Genomic DNA, 16845 nt, shown 5'->3' with positions numbered 1-16845 from the left:
ACACACACACACACACACACACACACACTCATACACACACACAATAGCTCCAGAATTCTACCTATGAGTCCCACTCCTCAAACTTGACCAAGCTCACTGCTCCACCCTCCCATCATCTCTCTTCATCACAGAGTGGACAGTGATGCTCCACTGTTTCTCTACAGGTTGGCGGATGCGCTCAAGCTGCAGGACCAGCTGAAGTCTCCGGTGAAGACGCTGTCAGAGGGAGTGAAGAGAAAGGTACAGGCAGGGCTCAGGGGGAAGAGCTTCGAGCAATACCTCAGGGGACACACTTGAGGTGATGCCACATGGGCTGCCCCTCTTGTTGCAGCTGTGCTTTGTGCTGAGCATCCTGGGGAACCCATCTATATTGCTTCTGGATGAGCCATCCACCGGGATGGATCCTGAGGGGCAGCAGCAAATATGGTGAGGAGGTGCTGCCATGGGGTTGAACTCACACCTAGAAGGGATCTTGGAAACAGTTTCACTCACACAAAAAGATGAGGGTTCAGATTTCCAACACCCACATAAAAACCCAGGGGGTAATCATGCCTGCTGGAATCTCAGCACCGTGGAGCTGAAGTCAGGAGAGCTGGAGCTCACTGACTAGCCGGCCTTGGCCAATTGGTGAGCTCCAGGTTCAGCGAGAGCTGCTCTTTCAAAAATTAATGTGGATAACAGGATACCCAACCTTGGCCTCTAGCCTCTACCTACACATGCACACATGTGCACATACATACACATGACACATGTACACAGGCATATAAAACACACAGAAAGACTTACAAAAGTATATCTTAAAACTTTTTATGTACATTAAAAAAAACAAAACTGCCAATACCCTTAGTAAAACCGATGGTCTGCAAACTAGCATTTCTCTAATAATAGTTCTCTACCATTTCTGAGGAAGGATGCACATATAGCACAGGCTCGAGCCGCTCAAGATGCTCCCTGTGGGTACCAGAGCAGCGCAGGTATGCAGGTATCTCCGGGTTGGTACAGGAACTTTTGCACCACAATCAAGCGTCTGGTGCTGGGCATGAGAACAGTGGTTCTCGGTAAATTGTAAAAACTGTCATTTATTCTGCAATGACTTCCTTCTGCTGGCTTGGGTGACACGGTTGAGTTTTGCATCATTCTGTCCCCATGTACATGCCTGTTTTAACAGAATTTCCCTCTTTGTACAAGCTCATAATAAATATTGCATACTGCAGGTGTTCTCTCTATGCATGCTTCCTGTCTCTGTCATTTTCTTATTTATTACACTACTCTCTAAATTGAGAATGCTGTCTTGACAATATAGGCAAGCAATCAGGGCCATCATAAAAAATACAGAGAGGGGCGCCCTGCTGACCACCCATTACATGGCAGAAGCCGAGGCTCTATGTGACCGAGTGGCCATCCTGGTGTCTGGAAAGCTGAGGTGAGTGTCTTGAGATCACCCTCACTCTTTCAGCGTGTGACTAGATGGTTTTTTTTTTTTTTTACCATAGACGAGGAAGTAAGTATAGTGGCTAGAATTGCTATACCCCAGTTAACAGCAAAGACCCTGAGACAGACCTGGGATCAAGCTGAGGGTTTCAAACACTGTCACACATACTTCTCTTTCCCTATTCTGAACACATCTTTCTCTAATTCCCAGATGTATTGGATCCATCCAACATCTCAAAAGCAAATTTGGCAAAGATTACCTGCTGGAGATGAAGGTGAAGACTCCCACACAGGTGGAGCCGCTCAACACAGAGGTCCTCAGGCTTTTCCCCCAGGCTGCTCGGCAGGAACGGTAACATTGCTCTTTGGTTTTGATCTGATACCAAATGTTGGTTTCCCCCTGCCAGTTACATTGGTTTGTAGTCAGTTGAAAGGAAACTTGGCAGAAAAATTACTTGATAGATACTTGATGCAAAGCAAAGTAGAGAAGATAGAGCTGATGTAAAAGCAGATGCACCACATGTTGTGGCCCTACTATGTGCTATGTCCCATCCTTGGCTTATATCATTTCTTCCTCACAAAGACTTTTCAGGATCAAGATTGTCATTCTAAACTAAAATAATATGTTTGAGAGACTAGAAGGTAACTCAGGGTTAAGTGTTTGCTATGCAAGCATGAGAATTTGAATTTAGTTACTCAACACCCACATAAAAAGCCCAGTGTGACTGTACAGCCCTGTAGTCCCTACACCAAGAGTGGAGACAGGTAAATCTTGTTCTTTTGATGGCCAGCTAGCCTAGCTGAACTAGTGAGATCCAGGTACAGTTAGAGACACTTTTGTGAAAAAATATGGTGGAGAGCAACAGGGAAAGACACACAAAGTTATTATCTGATCACTGCATAGGTATGCTCTGCCAAAACACACACACACACACACACACACACACTGTGATTCCAAAAATGTTTTGTGAGAGTCTGGCCCTTTAAATCATGCTGTGACTAAGTTACAGCTCAAAATCAAACAAATATATAATGAAGGAATAGAAAATGAGCAGTGTATGGGAATGATTGCCCTATAGGCTGTGAGAAAGTATATTATGAAATATGTTCTATGCCTCTGTGATGGCCATGTTTATATATAAAAAAATAGTTATTTATTAAATCTCCACTACTGACATTATATGGTAATGAATTCCTTGTCTCTTTGTCAGAAGTTACATTCTTCTCTGGTAAATATGATGGGGTAAGAGGAATATGATTGGCATTCGGTAGTCATCTAGGTTTTCACTCCTATATGAAACATTGAGAAATTGATAGTTTCAGAGCTTGGAAGGAGAAGGAGGGGAAGGAGGAGGAGGAGGAGGAGGAGCAGCCGCCAAGTGCCAATGTTCAGCTTTGACAGTGAGGCCAAAGGCGAGTCAGGCTTATAATCTATTCACCTCCACTCAATGACCCACAAATACAAAACCCTCTGAGTCTTACTCTCCCATTAATCCTCACTGTGGATTCAATAGTATGACATTTGTATGAAGAAAGACATGGAGACCAACAGAAGAGAACAGAAAGCTCGTAAATAAAGCCATAATTATCTGATCATTTTATCTCAAACCTGAGTGGCAAGAAAACACAATAGAGAGGAGAGATAATCTTCAACAAAAAAGAAAAAAGAAAATGAAGGAAAATGGGTCAAAACTTGGACCATATCAAAAAATCAACTGAAACCCTATTGGCACTTACCTGAAACTTGAAGTAGAAAATATCAATTAAAAAAAAAAAACTGTGAGACATTGGTCTTGAGGATTAATTCATGGATACAATACCAGAGTCATAGGCCATAAAAACTCAGACACATAGGATTACATCAACTGAGAAGCTTCTATACAGCAAAAGAAAGAGTCAACCAGATAAAAGGGTGGCCTACTGCAGAATGTCAAACTACGTATCTGATGTAGATTTGTATCCAAAAAATGTAAGAAAATGATAATTATAAAAAGCAAACAAAATAAGCCCCAAACCTAATAATTTGATTTTAAAAATGAGTGGCTGTTTCTTCAGAGAAAGCATGCAAATGTCTTACAAGTATATTAAAGGTGCTGTGTCACTTCTATTCAGGTTAATATAAATCCAAATCACAGTGAGCGATCATCTCACAAAGGGCAGGATGGATAATTACCTTTAAAAATGAAGGCAGCCATTGGCAAGGATATGGGAGAACTAGAACATGGAGAACATGTGTTTTCTATTGGTAGAAATGCAGAATTGCTCAACTGCTAGGTGTAAGGAGCATAACCATCAATTGACCAAAAAACCCCACTTCTGGTACATATCCAAAGAATTGAAATAAACATCTCCAGTAGATGTCTATTCCCTCACATTCACTGAACAAGTATCTTCAAAAGAGAAAACATAGAAAGAGCCCAAACATCCACTAACATGTGAATAAATACTACTTTATTAATTTATTAAGAATTTCAGATAATGTATTTTGATCATATTCACCCTCCACTCTTACCCCGTAACACTCTCAAGATCTGACTTCCACCTTATCACCACACCACATTAACTTTGTGTTTTCTTTTTAATTTTTTAAATAGCCTTCTGTTTCCAATTTGTCCATCAGCTCATGCATACAGAGGGCCATCCACTGGAGCATAGTCTACCTACTAGGGGCCACACCCTAAAAGAAAACTGATTCTCCTGCAGAAGCCAGCAATTGTCAATAGCTCTTTGGTTAAGGGTGGGATTCATAAGCCCTTTCCTGCTCCATTCTGGGCTGCTGACATTCTTGATACTATATATATATACATATCTCATGCAGGCAACCCCTGCCATTGGGTGTTCATAAATGTGGTTTTCTGGTTGTATCCTGAGGATATGGTTCCAAGCCAGTCCTCCCCATGGCTCCTCCCTATGGCTCTTATAGTTTTTCTGCCCCCTCTTTCATAATATTTTTTGTGTCTGGTGGGGTCATGATATAGATAAGCAGATAATAGACTTTTTTAAAGTTGTGCATGCATACATGTGTATGTGTGTTAGAATAGTGTTCTACCTTTAATAGAAGGAAACTGGAATACACAGTCTTGAGAACTTCACACTAAGCAAATAAACTAATCATGTTAAGATAAATGCTGCATGGTTCTGCTTGTGAGGTATCTAAAAATTGTCAAATCCTTAGGAACTCAAGGTGAAATGTTGCTTTCCAGCATATAGGAAGAGGGAAATGAGGAGCATCAGTTAAACAAGATGAATGAGCTCTGTAGGTCAGCTTGCAGTATTGACTACACAGCCATCATCTCTCTTTGTAGATCAGTTGTGCCACACTGAGCTCAGAGCCAACACCACTCTCTGCAGGTCAGCAGTACAGCATTTAGCCATCCTAACTCTATCCTGCACTTAAAAGTTTGATAATGAGCTAAGAAAACGGCCAGTCAGTGAAGTACTTGCCTCACAAGCACCAGGCCCTGAGTTTAATCACTATCGTTCAAATAAAATAATATTAAGAATATGGTGATACCTATTTGTAATCCTAGCTCTGGGGATGTCCGGAGAGAAGTGTGGAAAGGAAAATCCCTGGGCTCACTGATCCGCCAACCCAGCCTACGTGGCAGACTGCAGTCCAGACTCTGAAAAACAAAGCAAAGCGGTGGATAATGTCTTAGGAATGATGCCCAAGTGTGCAATGCTTCCAAGTGTGCATGTACACCCTTGTACATATATTAGCATATGTGTGTGTACCCACATACACAGAAAGACTTACCACACTTAACATAAACACACAAAAAAATAAGAGAGTAGATCTGCTGTTGACAATTCTTGGTCCTGATTAAAAATAATGACAGTTGGACGGTGAGGTTGTAGTTAGTTTACATGTGCCTTAGCTGATGTGTCTTCCCTCTGATCCCAGGTACTCTCCTCTGATGGTTTACAAATTACCAGTGGAAGATGTGCAACCTTTATCCCAAGCTTTCTTCAAGTTAGAGAAGGGTAAGACCTGTGTCTCAGAAAGTAAGATACTGAGGAGGGAATTATTTTAAATCATACAATAATCTATGCTCATAACAGAAATGAAATGTTTCATAACACATTAAGATCAAAACTTAAATCTTAAAATGAATTTTAGAAGCACAATACCAAGGAGATAAGGGCTGATAAGGGGAAATGGAAGCAGGAATGGATTTTACTTCCACTTTCTGGGCTTTTGGTATGTCTTTGCATATATATTGATACAGTCTAAGTCAAACTTAACTACATTTAAGCAAATGCTTTCTTTTCGAATACTGATGCATATGTTACTTTAATTTTCACCAAATTTTTATGGACTGATATATTGTTTTATTGCCTTAGTATATTAAGAAATTGACTCTAAGGCATAGTAGCTCATGCCTTTAACTGGAGACTAAACAAGAGGATTACCACATGCTCCAGGCCAGGCAAAGCTACAAAGTGAACACTGTCTCAGAAAAGAGAAGAAAACAAAACAAAACAAAACGAAACGAAAGGAAAGGAAATGAAAGGAAAGGAAATGAAAGGAAAGGAAAGGAAAAGAAAGGAAAAGGAGGAGGGGAGGAAAGGGGTGGAGAAGGAACAAGGGAAAGGGAAACCGTTGCAGGATATTTGATTGCATTGTCAACCCCAAGACTGTGTTATTTACTGGGGGAAAGACTGTTTCTAGTTGTGGTTTGGCTTCAATTCTATGCCATGCCCTTCCCATTCTATTCTGGTTGACAAGGAAGGTTCCAAGTTAAATCATGGGACTCTTCAGTGTCTTTTAGAAAAAGTGCATGAAGCTATTCTCTCTCTAGTAAACCTGACGTCCTTCTCTAGAATCTTCCAAAGCAGTCTGATTCAAGCATCTTTCATTTGCATCTTCCTATGTGGCTGTGCAAAACCAGTGGCTTATGCACAAGAAAAGAACATTTCTCATTCCCATTTCTCCCTTAAGCCCAGAATCCAAAAAGTACCCAGCATGTTAGCTTAATACAAGCAGTGTTCCCCCAGTCAAAGTAAATGTGTTGATGTATTTTTTTAAAGCTTTTGTGGATTAATAGCTTGCTTTTTTTTTTTTAGATTTATTTATTTAATGTATGTGAATACAATGTTACTCTCTTAAGACACAGCAGAAGAAGGCATCAGATCCTATTACAGATGGTTGTGAGCCACCATGTGGTTGCTGGGAATTGAACTCAGGACCTCTAGAAGAGCAGTCAGTGCTTGTAACCACTGAGCCATCCCTCCAGCCCATGTTGATGTATTTTTAACTGAGTGGATTTATCATAACATATTTAACATTTTAATTATGTGTGCCTGCTGTTGGCTTATGAGACTATCTTTATAAGAAAATATACATACTCCTAAATGCAATTCTCCTTACACAGTTAAGCAGACCTTTGACCTGGAGGAGTACAGCCTCTCTCAGTCTACCCTGGAGCAGGTGGGTCATCCGCAATGACTTTACTACCCACAAAATGCAAACACATAACTTGCTACTCTGATTCACTTGCAGCTACATGTGACATCTCTCTTTCTCATCCATCTTTTCCAGGTCTTCCTAGAGCTCTCCAAGGAGCAGGAGCTGGATGATTTTGAGGAAGGACTAGATTCCTCCATAAGGTGGAAGCTCCTCCCACAGGAAGAGGCTTAAGCCAAAAATATTTCCTGTTCCTTCATAAGACTGTGTTGTTCCGGTCTAGGCCGGTGCCCTGAGCAGACTTTGGGTGTAAATTTTGCAGCCAGTCCCACAACATCCAAAGGAAGATCTACTCCCAAATCCTCTAACACACCCAGGATCATAGGATCAAAGGTGAGGAAGACACAACATCTGTACCAACACCAGGGGTAGCTGGGACCAGCAGGACCCAGGCACATAGGAACTCCGCCAGCTCAGTGGCATGAGTTGCTTCTGGTCTGTCTGGGCTGGTGCCCTGAGTAGACCTTGGGTGCAAATTCTTCAGTGGGTCCCATAATACCCAGGGAAGCTCTACTCCCAGGCGCTCTAATGGGCCCAGGATCACAGGATCACAGAATCACAGGATCATGGAGACAGCTTGACTCTGAGGAGTTCTAACACAACCAGGATCACAGGAAAGACAGGCCCCAGTCAGATTTAGCGAGGGCAGGTAGCACTTAGGATAACCAGACGGCAGGAAGCAAGCATAAGAAAATAAGCAAATGAAACCAAGGTTATTTGGTATCATCAGAACCCAATTTTCCCACTGTAACACCATGGACACACCATCACACTGGAAAAGAAAGATTCAGATATAAATTCACTTCTCATGATGATAATTCAGGACTTTAGGAAGCACATAAATAACTCTCTCCAAGAAATACAGAAGAACACAGGTAAACAGCTAGATGCCCTTAAGGAGGAAACACAAAAATCCCTTAAAGAACTACAGGAAAACACAATCAAACAAGTGAAGTAAATGAATAAAACCATCCAGGATTTAAAAATGGAAATAGAAAAAATAAAGAAATCACAAAGGGAGACAACACTGGAGTTAAAAAACCTAAGAAAGACATCAGGAGTCATAAATGCAAGCATCACCAACAGAATATAAGAGATAAGAGAGAGAATCTCAGGGGCAGAAGACACCATAGAAAACATTGACAAAACAGTCAAAGAAAATGCAAAAAGCAAAAAACTCCTAACCAAAAACATCCAGGAAATCCAGGACACAATGAAAAGACCAAACCTAAAGATAATAGGTATAGAAGAGAGTGAAGACTCCCGACTTAAAGAGCCAGTAAATATCTTCAGCAAAATTATAGAAGAAAACTTCCCTAACCTAAAGAAATAGATGCCCATGAGCATATAAGAAGCCTACAGAACTCCAAATAGACTGGACTAGAAAAAAAATTCCCCCTGTCACATAATAATCAAAACACCAAATGCACTAAACAAAGAAAGAATTTTAAAAGCAGCAAGAGGAAAAAGTCAAGTAAGATGTAAAGGCAGGCCTATCAGAATTACACCAGACTTCTCACCAGAGACTATGAAAGCTAGAAGATCCTGGGCAGATGTCATACAAACCCTAAGAGAACACAAATGCCAGCCCAGGCTACTATACCTAGCAAAACTCTCAATTACCATAGATGGAGAAAACAAGACATTCCATGACAGAACCAAATTTACACAATATCTTTCCACACATCTAGCCCTACAAAGGATAATAGAGGGAAAACACCAATATAAGGAGCAAAAACTATACCCTAGAAGAAGCAAGAAAGTAATCTTTCAACAAACCCACACAAACATAATTCCACCTCTAACAACAAAAATAATAGGAAGTAACAATTACTTTTTCTTAACATCTCTTAATATGAAAATTAATATTACCAACATATCCTAATCAATTGAAATTCAAAAGTATGAGGAATTAGAAATTTGTTGGCTATCATCCAGTGGTCTCTCTAATTTGGTAATTGGAGAAATAGGTCCAATATTGTACAATCCATATACACTTTCTGCTTGTTTGTACTTGATGGTGCCTTGCTGTGTACCACATAGTGGTTTTGAAATCATGCTTCTCCTATCTCAGCCTCTCTATTAGTAGTATTGTTTATTTCATGTTTTTATATTATACTATGGTTTTCAGAACAGATAATCTATTTCAAAAGTATTTATATACCCAAGAGAGACATAGACAATTAACTTAGGAGGTGGCTTGTAGGAAAGAAAACAACAAAGAGTGAGACTGAATGCTTTGCTTGACGTTTGTAGCTCTTGTATCAAGTTTGAAGAAGAAAGTTACTCTTTCTCTGAGATGAATGCTTTTCCAAATTATCACAGCTAATGAACCAAATTCTTAGCTTCACCTAATGTCTGTGGCACCCTTCAAGCAGAACCATTGTTCATTGAAACAGTTGGTGAATGACTTTATAGAATGACCATCTTAATACACACACCATTTTTTAAATGAATGTAACCTGTTCTCTGTAGGCTGAGAATGAAGACAATCACTCAAGTCAAATAGCTTTGACAATAGCAGGAAATCTGTACCCAAAAGTTGTGCCAACAATTCATTCCTTGGCGCAGCAGAACTGTCAACTCTCAGCTTAGCTACGATGGAGGTAAAATCCTTTGGTGATGTGAGGGTCATTGAAGTACTGCCTTATTACAATGAACTCCAATATCTAAAAATTGTTCTTATTTTGGGCTTGTACCACAGTAAGAGCCAAGATTTTAAGTTCTACTAAAGACAAAACAAGGAAACAAACAAAAAGACTTTATCTATTTATGTTCATTAAAAATAAACTAGTAGTGATGTCTTATTTTAAAATATATGTTAATATGTTTGGAGTTATTTAAAAATTATATTGAGAAAAACATGTATTTTCAGTATTCTGTAGACAAGCATCTACATAACACTGTTCAATGGATTGTTGTTTTATATCAAACTTTTATAATACTCATTTTTATTTTTACAATATTTTATAAATTTTAAAGAATATGACAAAAAACATAAGGTATTGCAGGCATTGAAGGGGGGATCTCTGGGAGGAGTTGGGGTACAAAGGTCATGAAGAATATGATATAATTCTATTTATTTAAAATATGTTTTTAAATGTTAACACATTCAGATAAACTGAAATTATGTACCTTTTCTCATCATAATGCAATAAAACTTAATTTAAAAAGAAGACTGTGTTATTCCTTGAAGACATCTATTTTTATATAAGATCAATGAAATATTTTAGTACCTATATTATAAACACTATGATGTTCTTCAGGGACTGGAGAAAAGGAGTGAGTGCTGGATAGAGGCTGGGCCACAGGGAAGCTTGCCTAGTCTTCTCCACATGCCTTTAGGGCATTTGATGCCATAGTTCTGTAGAATGTTAAATAAACAGTTACTTTCATACAATTGTTTCCATTTCTGGGTATGATATATTTAGTTAAAATATTTCAGATAATTCTTTGTATCAAAGCTGTAGGCTTAGATTTTTGAAAATATACTTTAATAAGGGTTCTTAAATGCTTCAACCTCCCTTCTATCCCACCAACCAAAGGTAGGTAAGAAGAAAGGTTAATAGGAAATGAGGGATGTAGATCTATTTAGAAGTAGTCCTTTGGGCCAGTTCCAAACACGAATCAGTAGTGGCAGTCCGGTCCAATAGCAAACACCAAACACAAATCAGTAGCAGCAGTTCAATCCAGAAGAAACTGCAAGGCTCCACTGAATTAGAATGAATCCATGGAATGTCAGGAGCCAACCCAGGAAAAGCTAATAACTAGCAGGTGATCTTCCTGAGATGACAGCCTTAGATTAAAATCTATCATGGAACTCCAGTAGGCAAGAGAGCTATGAGGAAATTATTTTAGGAAGCTCTTAATATGCTTTTCCTGTTGTTACTAAATATATATAACAATCATTAGGTATTAGCCCACCCTTTGGAGCAGATCTCTGCAGACCTATGAAGATGTACTGCCTTGTAGTGATTCTATATAGACTAATAGATGACTTCTTAATACTTAGTGATGATTCTATAAGAAGTCCTAAAGTTATATCAGTATTTATTAAGCTCTTTTATAATGACTTAATGCTATTAAGTCCTTTTCTGATAGTCAAAACTGCAATGAGAACTCTGCCAGTCTCCCAGGTGTCACCAGTTAATTGCTTCTGATAGGAAGCAATTTCTACTACTCAGAGCACAACCCAAGAGGTTGTAAAACCATTAACCAAAGGTCATAAAAAGGAAACTAACAATTTATTATAGGTGCTAGGACAGAAGATAAAGTATTGACTGAGTTTATCTATATAAAATTTCACTAATAATTTAGTTGTTTTTAATTTTCAATGAACCTGTGGAGCTGTGACAGGTGATATTTAGCTAGATAATTACTTCTAATGTATATACATGTAAACATTCCCTGTTGTAAACTTCCATTTCAATTCATGATTTTAATTTTTATGTAAATTTGTGATGAACTTTTTACCATATGATCATATATTTTGAAAGATGTTTAAGTGCTGAGGACAAAGAAAAGAGACAGAACTTGGCTGAGGAGAACTTTTTAGACAGAACACTTTTTAGACAAATCTGAACAGAATGGTTAGGATGGAACTAAGGATCCTTTTCTTAGTCAGGACATAAGAGAACTTTTTAGATAGATCTCACCTCAAAAAGAACTTATAAATAATAGCATTGGGAGAAAAGGTATTGAGAGTTAGAGCATTATTGTGACATCAGAGCAGAAGGAGAGAGCAAGATTAGAACGAGAATGCAGAGTGGAATAACTTAGAAACTATAGGTAATATGAAAAAATAAGAGAGCAATGTGCAGAATGCAGGGGGAAGAGGAAAAAAGAAGGAGCAGGCAGACTTCTTAGCATGGGACATAATAGGCCTTTTCTTAATATAAGGCAGGCTTAGTCTTATTAAAAGGAACAAAGAGCTCGTTTTTCATCCAGAATGAGTGAATTCCTTCTGCACTGGTCCTTGATCTTTTTCTCCATATGCATATGCAATTACAGATGTGTGTGTGTGTGTGTGTGTGTGTGTGTGTGTATGAGAGAGAGAGAGAGAGAGAGAGAGAATGTAATTGTGAGAATGAATGAATGCATGTATGTGTAAATATGTAATTGTGAGGGTGCATGCAAGATGGGCCAAACTTGTTTGAATGGAAATGTATAAATGCACATGTATGAATTGTGAATCTGTATGTGAACTTATGTGAGTTTATGCATATTTGCTTATGTAAAAGTTTTTCCTCTGCTAGAGTTATTCTCTTCTCCTGGTTCAATAGGAGTTTATTGCTCCAAACTTCCCCCTAGCCTGACAAGCAAGAGGCATCTGGACAAAAGGGAAAAATCTCTAGCGTTTAATCATTTACTTAATCTCCTGCTGTTTTAGGACGAGGTGCTAAATGTCACAGACTACAGTTTCTGGACTCAGAGGAACACAGAAAGCAGGTCAGCTACAGTAGCAAAGTAAACTAGACTTAGATAAGTAAATTTTTAATTATTATACAGCAACCCTAAATATCTTGTAAGACAATAGTCTTAGCCCCCATATCTCATAAGACAAAAGTCTTACCATCTGCCAACATTCTTCCCCCTCCACTGCCTCAAAAAGAACCAACAAGAAAAAAGACCCTGCCGGGGCTGCTCCCCCAACCCTGATAATGGAAGTGGGAAGAAGCAGCTGGAATACCATGAGAAGTTCTTTAATGCCCTTTTCTCTATGAAGGCATAGCATGGCAAACAAAGATACCAGCAAAGTGCTGCAAAGCAAACCAATGCAAGAGCATCCTCTCGTTGTCTATGGTATTATATTTATATTCTTTTTAAACATGCACCCTTTCCAGTGTCCACTCTCGCAAAACATCATATGCCCTCTTACCTGTCTGCTTCAGCAAAACATCCTCTCATAAGACAGCTTCCAGAAAAATATCACATGACACAATTGAGCCTCCAAAGAAACTAGAAATTTTCACTTCAAAAAATATTTAAGCATGCTTTTCTAATCTAGAATGTGAAATCCATACATTTACTCTCAGGATACCTGCTGTTCTAAAGGGTCAGTTACAGCTAAAAATAGTGAAGTGCTATTGGTCATAGCACCCAGTACCCACATAGTTAAGTTATCCACTGACCACCTGATGATGTAGACACAATCTGAAAAGCCAAAATTCGCTATTAGAACTTGGTTGTGCTGTATTTTTATTGTAACATCAAATCTGGGCATTAGAGACCCCTAAATTATAACTGACCTTCCATATGCATTTAGTATATGGCTTCAGAAAGATCTTGAATACAATTCTCAATGACATGACCAAGCAGATGAAAAAGTAAAATCACATGCATACACATACACATCATGAAACAAAGAAAGAGAGAGGGAGGGAGGAGGAGAGAAAAGGAAGGAGGGAAGAGAGAGGGAGGGTGGGGGAGTAAGGCGGCAAGGAAATACAAACATACAGAGAGAGAGAGAGAGAGAGAGAGAGAGAGAGAGAGAGAGAGAGAGAGAATGGGTCTAACTATGACCTGACTGGCCTGGAACAGTCTGTGTAGACTAGGTTAGCTTCAAACTCCACTTGTCTCTGACTCCCTAGTTCTGAGATTAAAGAAATTCACCACTACATCTGGCTAATTTTTCCATTTCATGTCTGTTCTTCATGTCTTTTTTTTCTTTCTTTCCTTAGTGCCTCATACTTAATAATTTCTTTAAAATCATTTTAAAATATTTGCTAAAATAATCAAGCATATTTGCTAACATGAGCTTGTGAGGATTTAGATATGCTAACATTTGAACTTATGTTTGAAATATTGTCTGCCAAGTATAATTAAAACAAACCCTAAAAATGGACATTTCTGGTTACTTTGGAGACCTAGTTAGGTTATAACAGTGTTTAACTGAGACAGAAATGTGTAAGGCTGTTTTCCTAAACACAGGCATGTGAAAGAATGTTTTGCTGAAGCAGACATAGGTGAAAAGATGTTTTGCTATAGCAGACACATGACGGGATGTGTGATGTTTAGAAAGAATGTAAATATGACCCCGTAGACCATGGGAGCTGGGGTATTGGTTCACTTTGCTACACCTTGATAATCTTTGCTGATGACATGAATGTAGTGGTTCACCTTACATTGCATTGCTAAGCTTTGCTTGCAGTGACTTCATAGAGAAAAGCTCAACAAAGAACTTCTCATGACATTCCTGCAGTTTCTTGTGGCTTTTGAAGACTCAGCTGGTTGGTAAGCCTCATGGTTTCTTCTGGATTGAACTGCCCTTGCTGATTCATGTGTGGTGTCTGCTGTGTGTACTGGACTGCAGCTGCTGAGTCATGTGTGGTGTCTGCTGAGTGGATTGAACAGCCCTTACTGATTCATGTGTGGTGTCTGCTGAGTGGATTGAATTGCCCTTGCTGATTCATGTGTGGTGTCTGCTGAGTAGACTGGACTGCAGCTGCTGGTTCCTGTGTGGTGTCTGCTGAGTGGATTGAACAGCCCTTGCTGATTCATGTGTGGTGTCTGCTGAGTGGACTTGATGATTCATATGTGATGTCTTCCCAATGGACTGGACCGGATTGAACAGCCCTTGCTGATTCATGTGTGGTGTCTGATGAGTGGACTGGACTGCAGCTGCTGACTCATGTGCAGTGTCTGCTGAGTGGATTGGCCTGCAGCTGCTGAGTCATGTGTGGTGTCTGCTGAGTGGACTGGACTGCAGCTGCTGGTTCCTGTGTGGTGTCTACTGAGTGGACTGAACTAAAAACAATAAAGATTGGAATCAGCTCAAAGAAATGTTTCTGAACAGGTCCACTTCCCCCACATCCTAATAACCTTTCTTTTCCACTACCTCTGGTGGTTGGTGGGCTAGAGGGGAGGTTGAACCCTTGTAAAACTACATTGTGAAAAATATATGCCTACAAAACCCCTCTATCCCCATTCATGTGTATCATCATAAATCCAGGCAACTAATGAAGAAGACATATGTCATGACTTTATTTTCCTGCGACTGAGTTTGCATACCTAACTAACCTTTTCCATTATCTAGAAAGATGTAGTATTTTGGAATCACAAGGACTATAAGGCCAGGCTGGTAGCTTTCTAGATATATGATTAGAATAGTGCCCAATCCTAAACAAGCCTTAACATACTATGTTGTTACAGTAGAATCCCAGGAACTAGATTCATCTCCTTCTCTATTTCTGTAAATCAATATTCAAAGAAGATCAGTAGATTAATCAAAATCATACAAGAGCTAAAGAGGCTTCTCAGGGCCCTACTGACAGTCCATCTTCTCATCACCCCAAGCAGCCTCAATCTCATACTAATTACTTGGATTGAAAGACAGCAGGTGTAGAAACCCCAGACCCTTCCCAATGTGCTCCAAATTCAATCAGAAATGAAATCATACATATGTGGTATGAAGCAGAAAAGATAACTAGCATATTATCCCCTGTCATGCTACATTCTACCAACAGAAGTGTTCATGACAATGTTTTAAGAAGGGGCTGGAGAGATGGTTTGGTTGTTTCCACCAGTGGACTCCAGTTCAGTTCTAGCACCCACTTTGGATGACTCTAATTACAGCTCCCGGAGATCAAACATCCTTTTCTGACCTCCATATGCACATACACACACACACACACACACACACACACACACACACACACAAGCATACACACAAATAGATAGATAGATAGATAGATAGATAGATAGATAGATAGATAGATACAAATCTTTTTAATGTTTAAAGATAAAGAGATTCATTTTGGCACTAGCCTGCCTGATGAATGTGAGCTGAAAGGCATTTATCCTTGAATTTGAAGGAAACATTGAATGCTTATGGGTGACAGCAGAGCAGAATTACTGAAAAGCAACTGGAGTGTTAGCAAAGATAAATTGTTCTTACTTCAATGCAAGGCACATAGCCAAAGGTGACCTGCTTGACCAAGAGTCTGCAAACATTTCTTCAGAGGCAACTAACTGGCCCTTCTATTTACAGGCCTTGGGTTTCTAGGGTTCAAAGGAAACTGGCAAAGTCGGCCTCAAATGGAATGGCAGCAAGTCAATAACTAGGAAGACAAATCAAATACAGCAAGTAGCTTAATTCTATTGTGATTTGGAGGAGGTGGAGACCACTAACCCACAAGGTAATCATTTAAATGCTAATCATCTAGAAAGCCAGAAAAGAGGACAAGGAAAGAGAAAGCAGAGAGATACCTGGAGTGACTTACCTTCAGATCTGTACCATTCTGAACCAAAGGCCATCTGACTCTGTGGAATGGGCACAGCCACAGGTTTTGGCCATCCACTATCAGATTTTACTGGGGTTCTGGTTTCTTTTTTGTAAAACCCAAACCATAGCCGTTGCCCACTTAGTTGCTGCTGTCTGGCAATGACATTCTGTCTCTAGTTGGTATAAATACTCTTCGCTCCTTTATGAATGGCTACTTCCTTTGCTTATCTGAAAAGGACTTTTGAATGGCAGAGATATTTACACATGTGGGGTTGCTACATGGGTAGACACAGATTTCTGAAGCATTGTGTTGCCTGTCTGATGTTTCAAACACAGGAATTTAGAATGGAATGTGGTCTGTGATCCAGAAAGTCCAAGAGCCTGGATGCCAGATCTCTTAAGAAAGCCAAGAAAGGCAGAAGGTTGACAAAGAAAGCAGAAGAAGGGAAAGATGGGGCCTGGGGGGCAGAGGGATGGTGTCAGAGAGTAATAATGGAGGGAGAGGTGGATCTTTCACTACTTGAATCATAATAAACTTGATGGAAATCCAGAAGGTGAAAGGTCAGGACATTGTAATCAAAGGAAGTAGGGGAGATCAGTAAGCTATCAAAGCCTCTGAGACTAGTGAAGAAAAGCAACTTAGCACAAATACAGAAACTCAAAATAAAAGAAAGACAGCATTGTTCTCTACAAAAAGCTCTATACAACCTACTTCTAACAGCCA

At 39.5% G+C, this 16845-nt stretch overlaps 1 protein-coding gene across 7 annotated transcripts in view; it reads left to right on the top strand.

Moving 5' to 3' along the window:
* LOC116077728 (ATP-binding cassette sub-family A member 8-B) overlaps positions 1-15980 on the top strand; it is an 80420-nt gene extending 64440 nt beyond the window's left edge. For 5 of the 7 annotated variants that reach the window (XM_031352469.1, XM_031352468.1, XM_031352471.1 and 2 more), the window contains 7 exons: positions 165-240; positions 332-426; positions 1304-1423; positions 1643-1783; positions 5336-5415; positions 6807-6862; positions 6974-7502. In XM_031352469.1, coding sequence (XP_031208329.1) covers positions 165-240; positions 332-426; positions 1304-1423; positions 1643-1783; positions 5336-5415; positions 6807-6862; positions 6974-7072 — 667 coding nt within the window. In that variant the 3' untranslated portion in view covers positions 7073-7502. Of the gene's footprint in view, positions 1-164; positions 241-331; positions 427-1303; positions 1424-1642; positions 1784-5335; positions 5416-6806; positions 6863-6973; positions 7503-12287; positions 12305-15887 lie in introns of those variants that run through there. The other 2 variants (XR_004113315.1, XR_004113316.1) reach the window with 2 other exon arrangements.
* The last annotated feature ends 865 nt before the right edge of the window (positions 15981-16845 follow it).

Source organism: Mastomys coucha, unplaced genomic scaffold (genome assembly GCF_008632895.1).
Source record: "Mastomys coucha isolate ucsf_1 unplaced genomic scaffold, UCSF_Mcou_1 pScaffold5, whole genome shotgun sequence".
Classification (NCBI taxonomy): domain Eukaryota; kingdom Metazoa; phylum Chordata; class Mammalia; order Rodentia; family Muridae; genus Mastomys; species Mastomys coucha.
The sequence above is the reverse complement of the archived record's forward strand: the minus strand, read 5'-3'. Positions and strand labels throughout refer to the sequence as shown.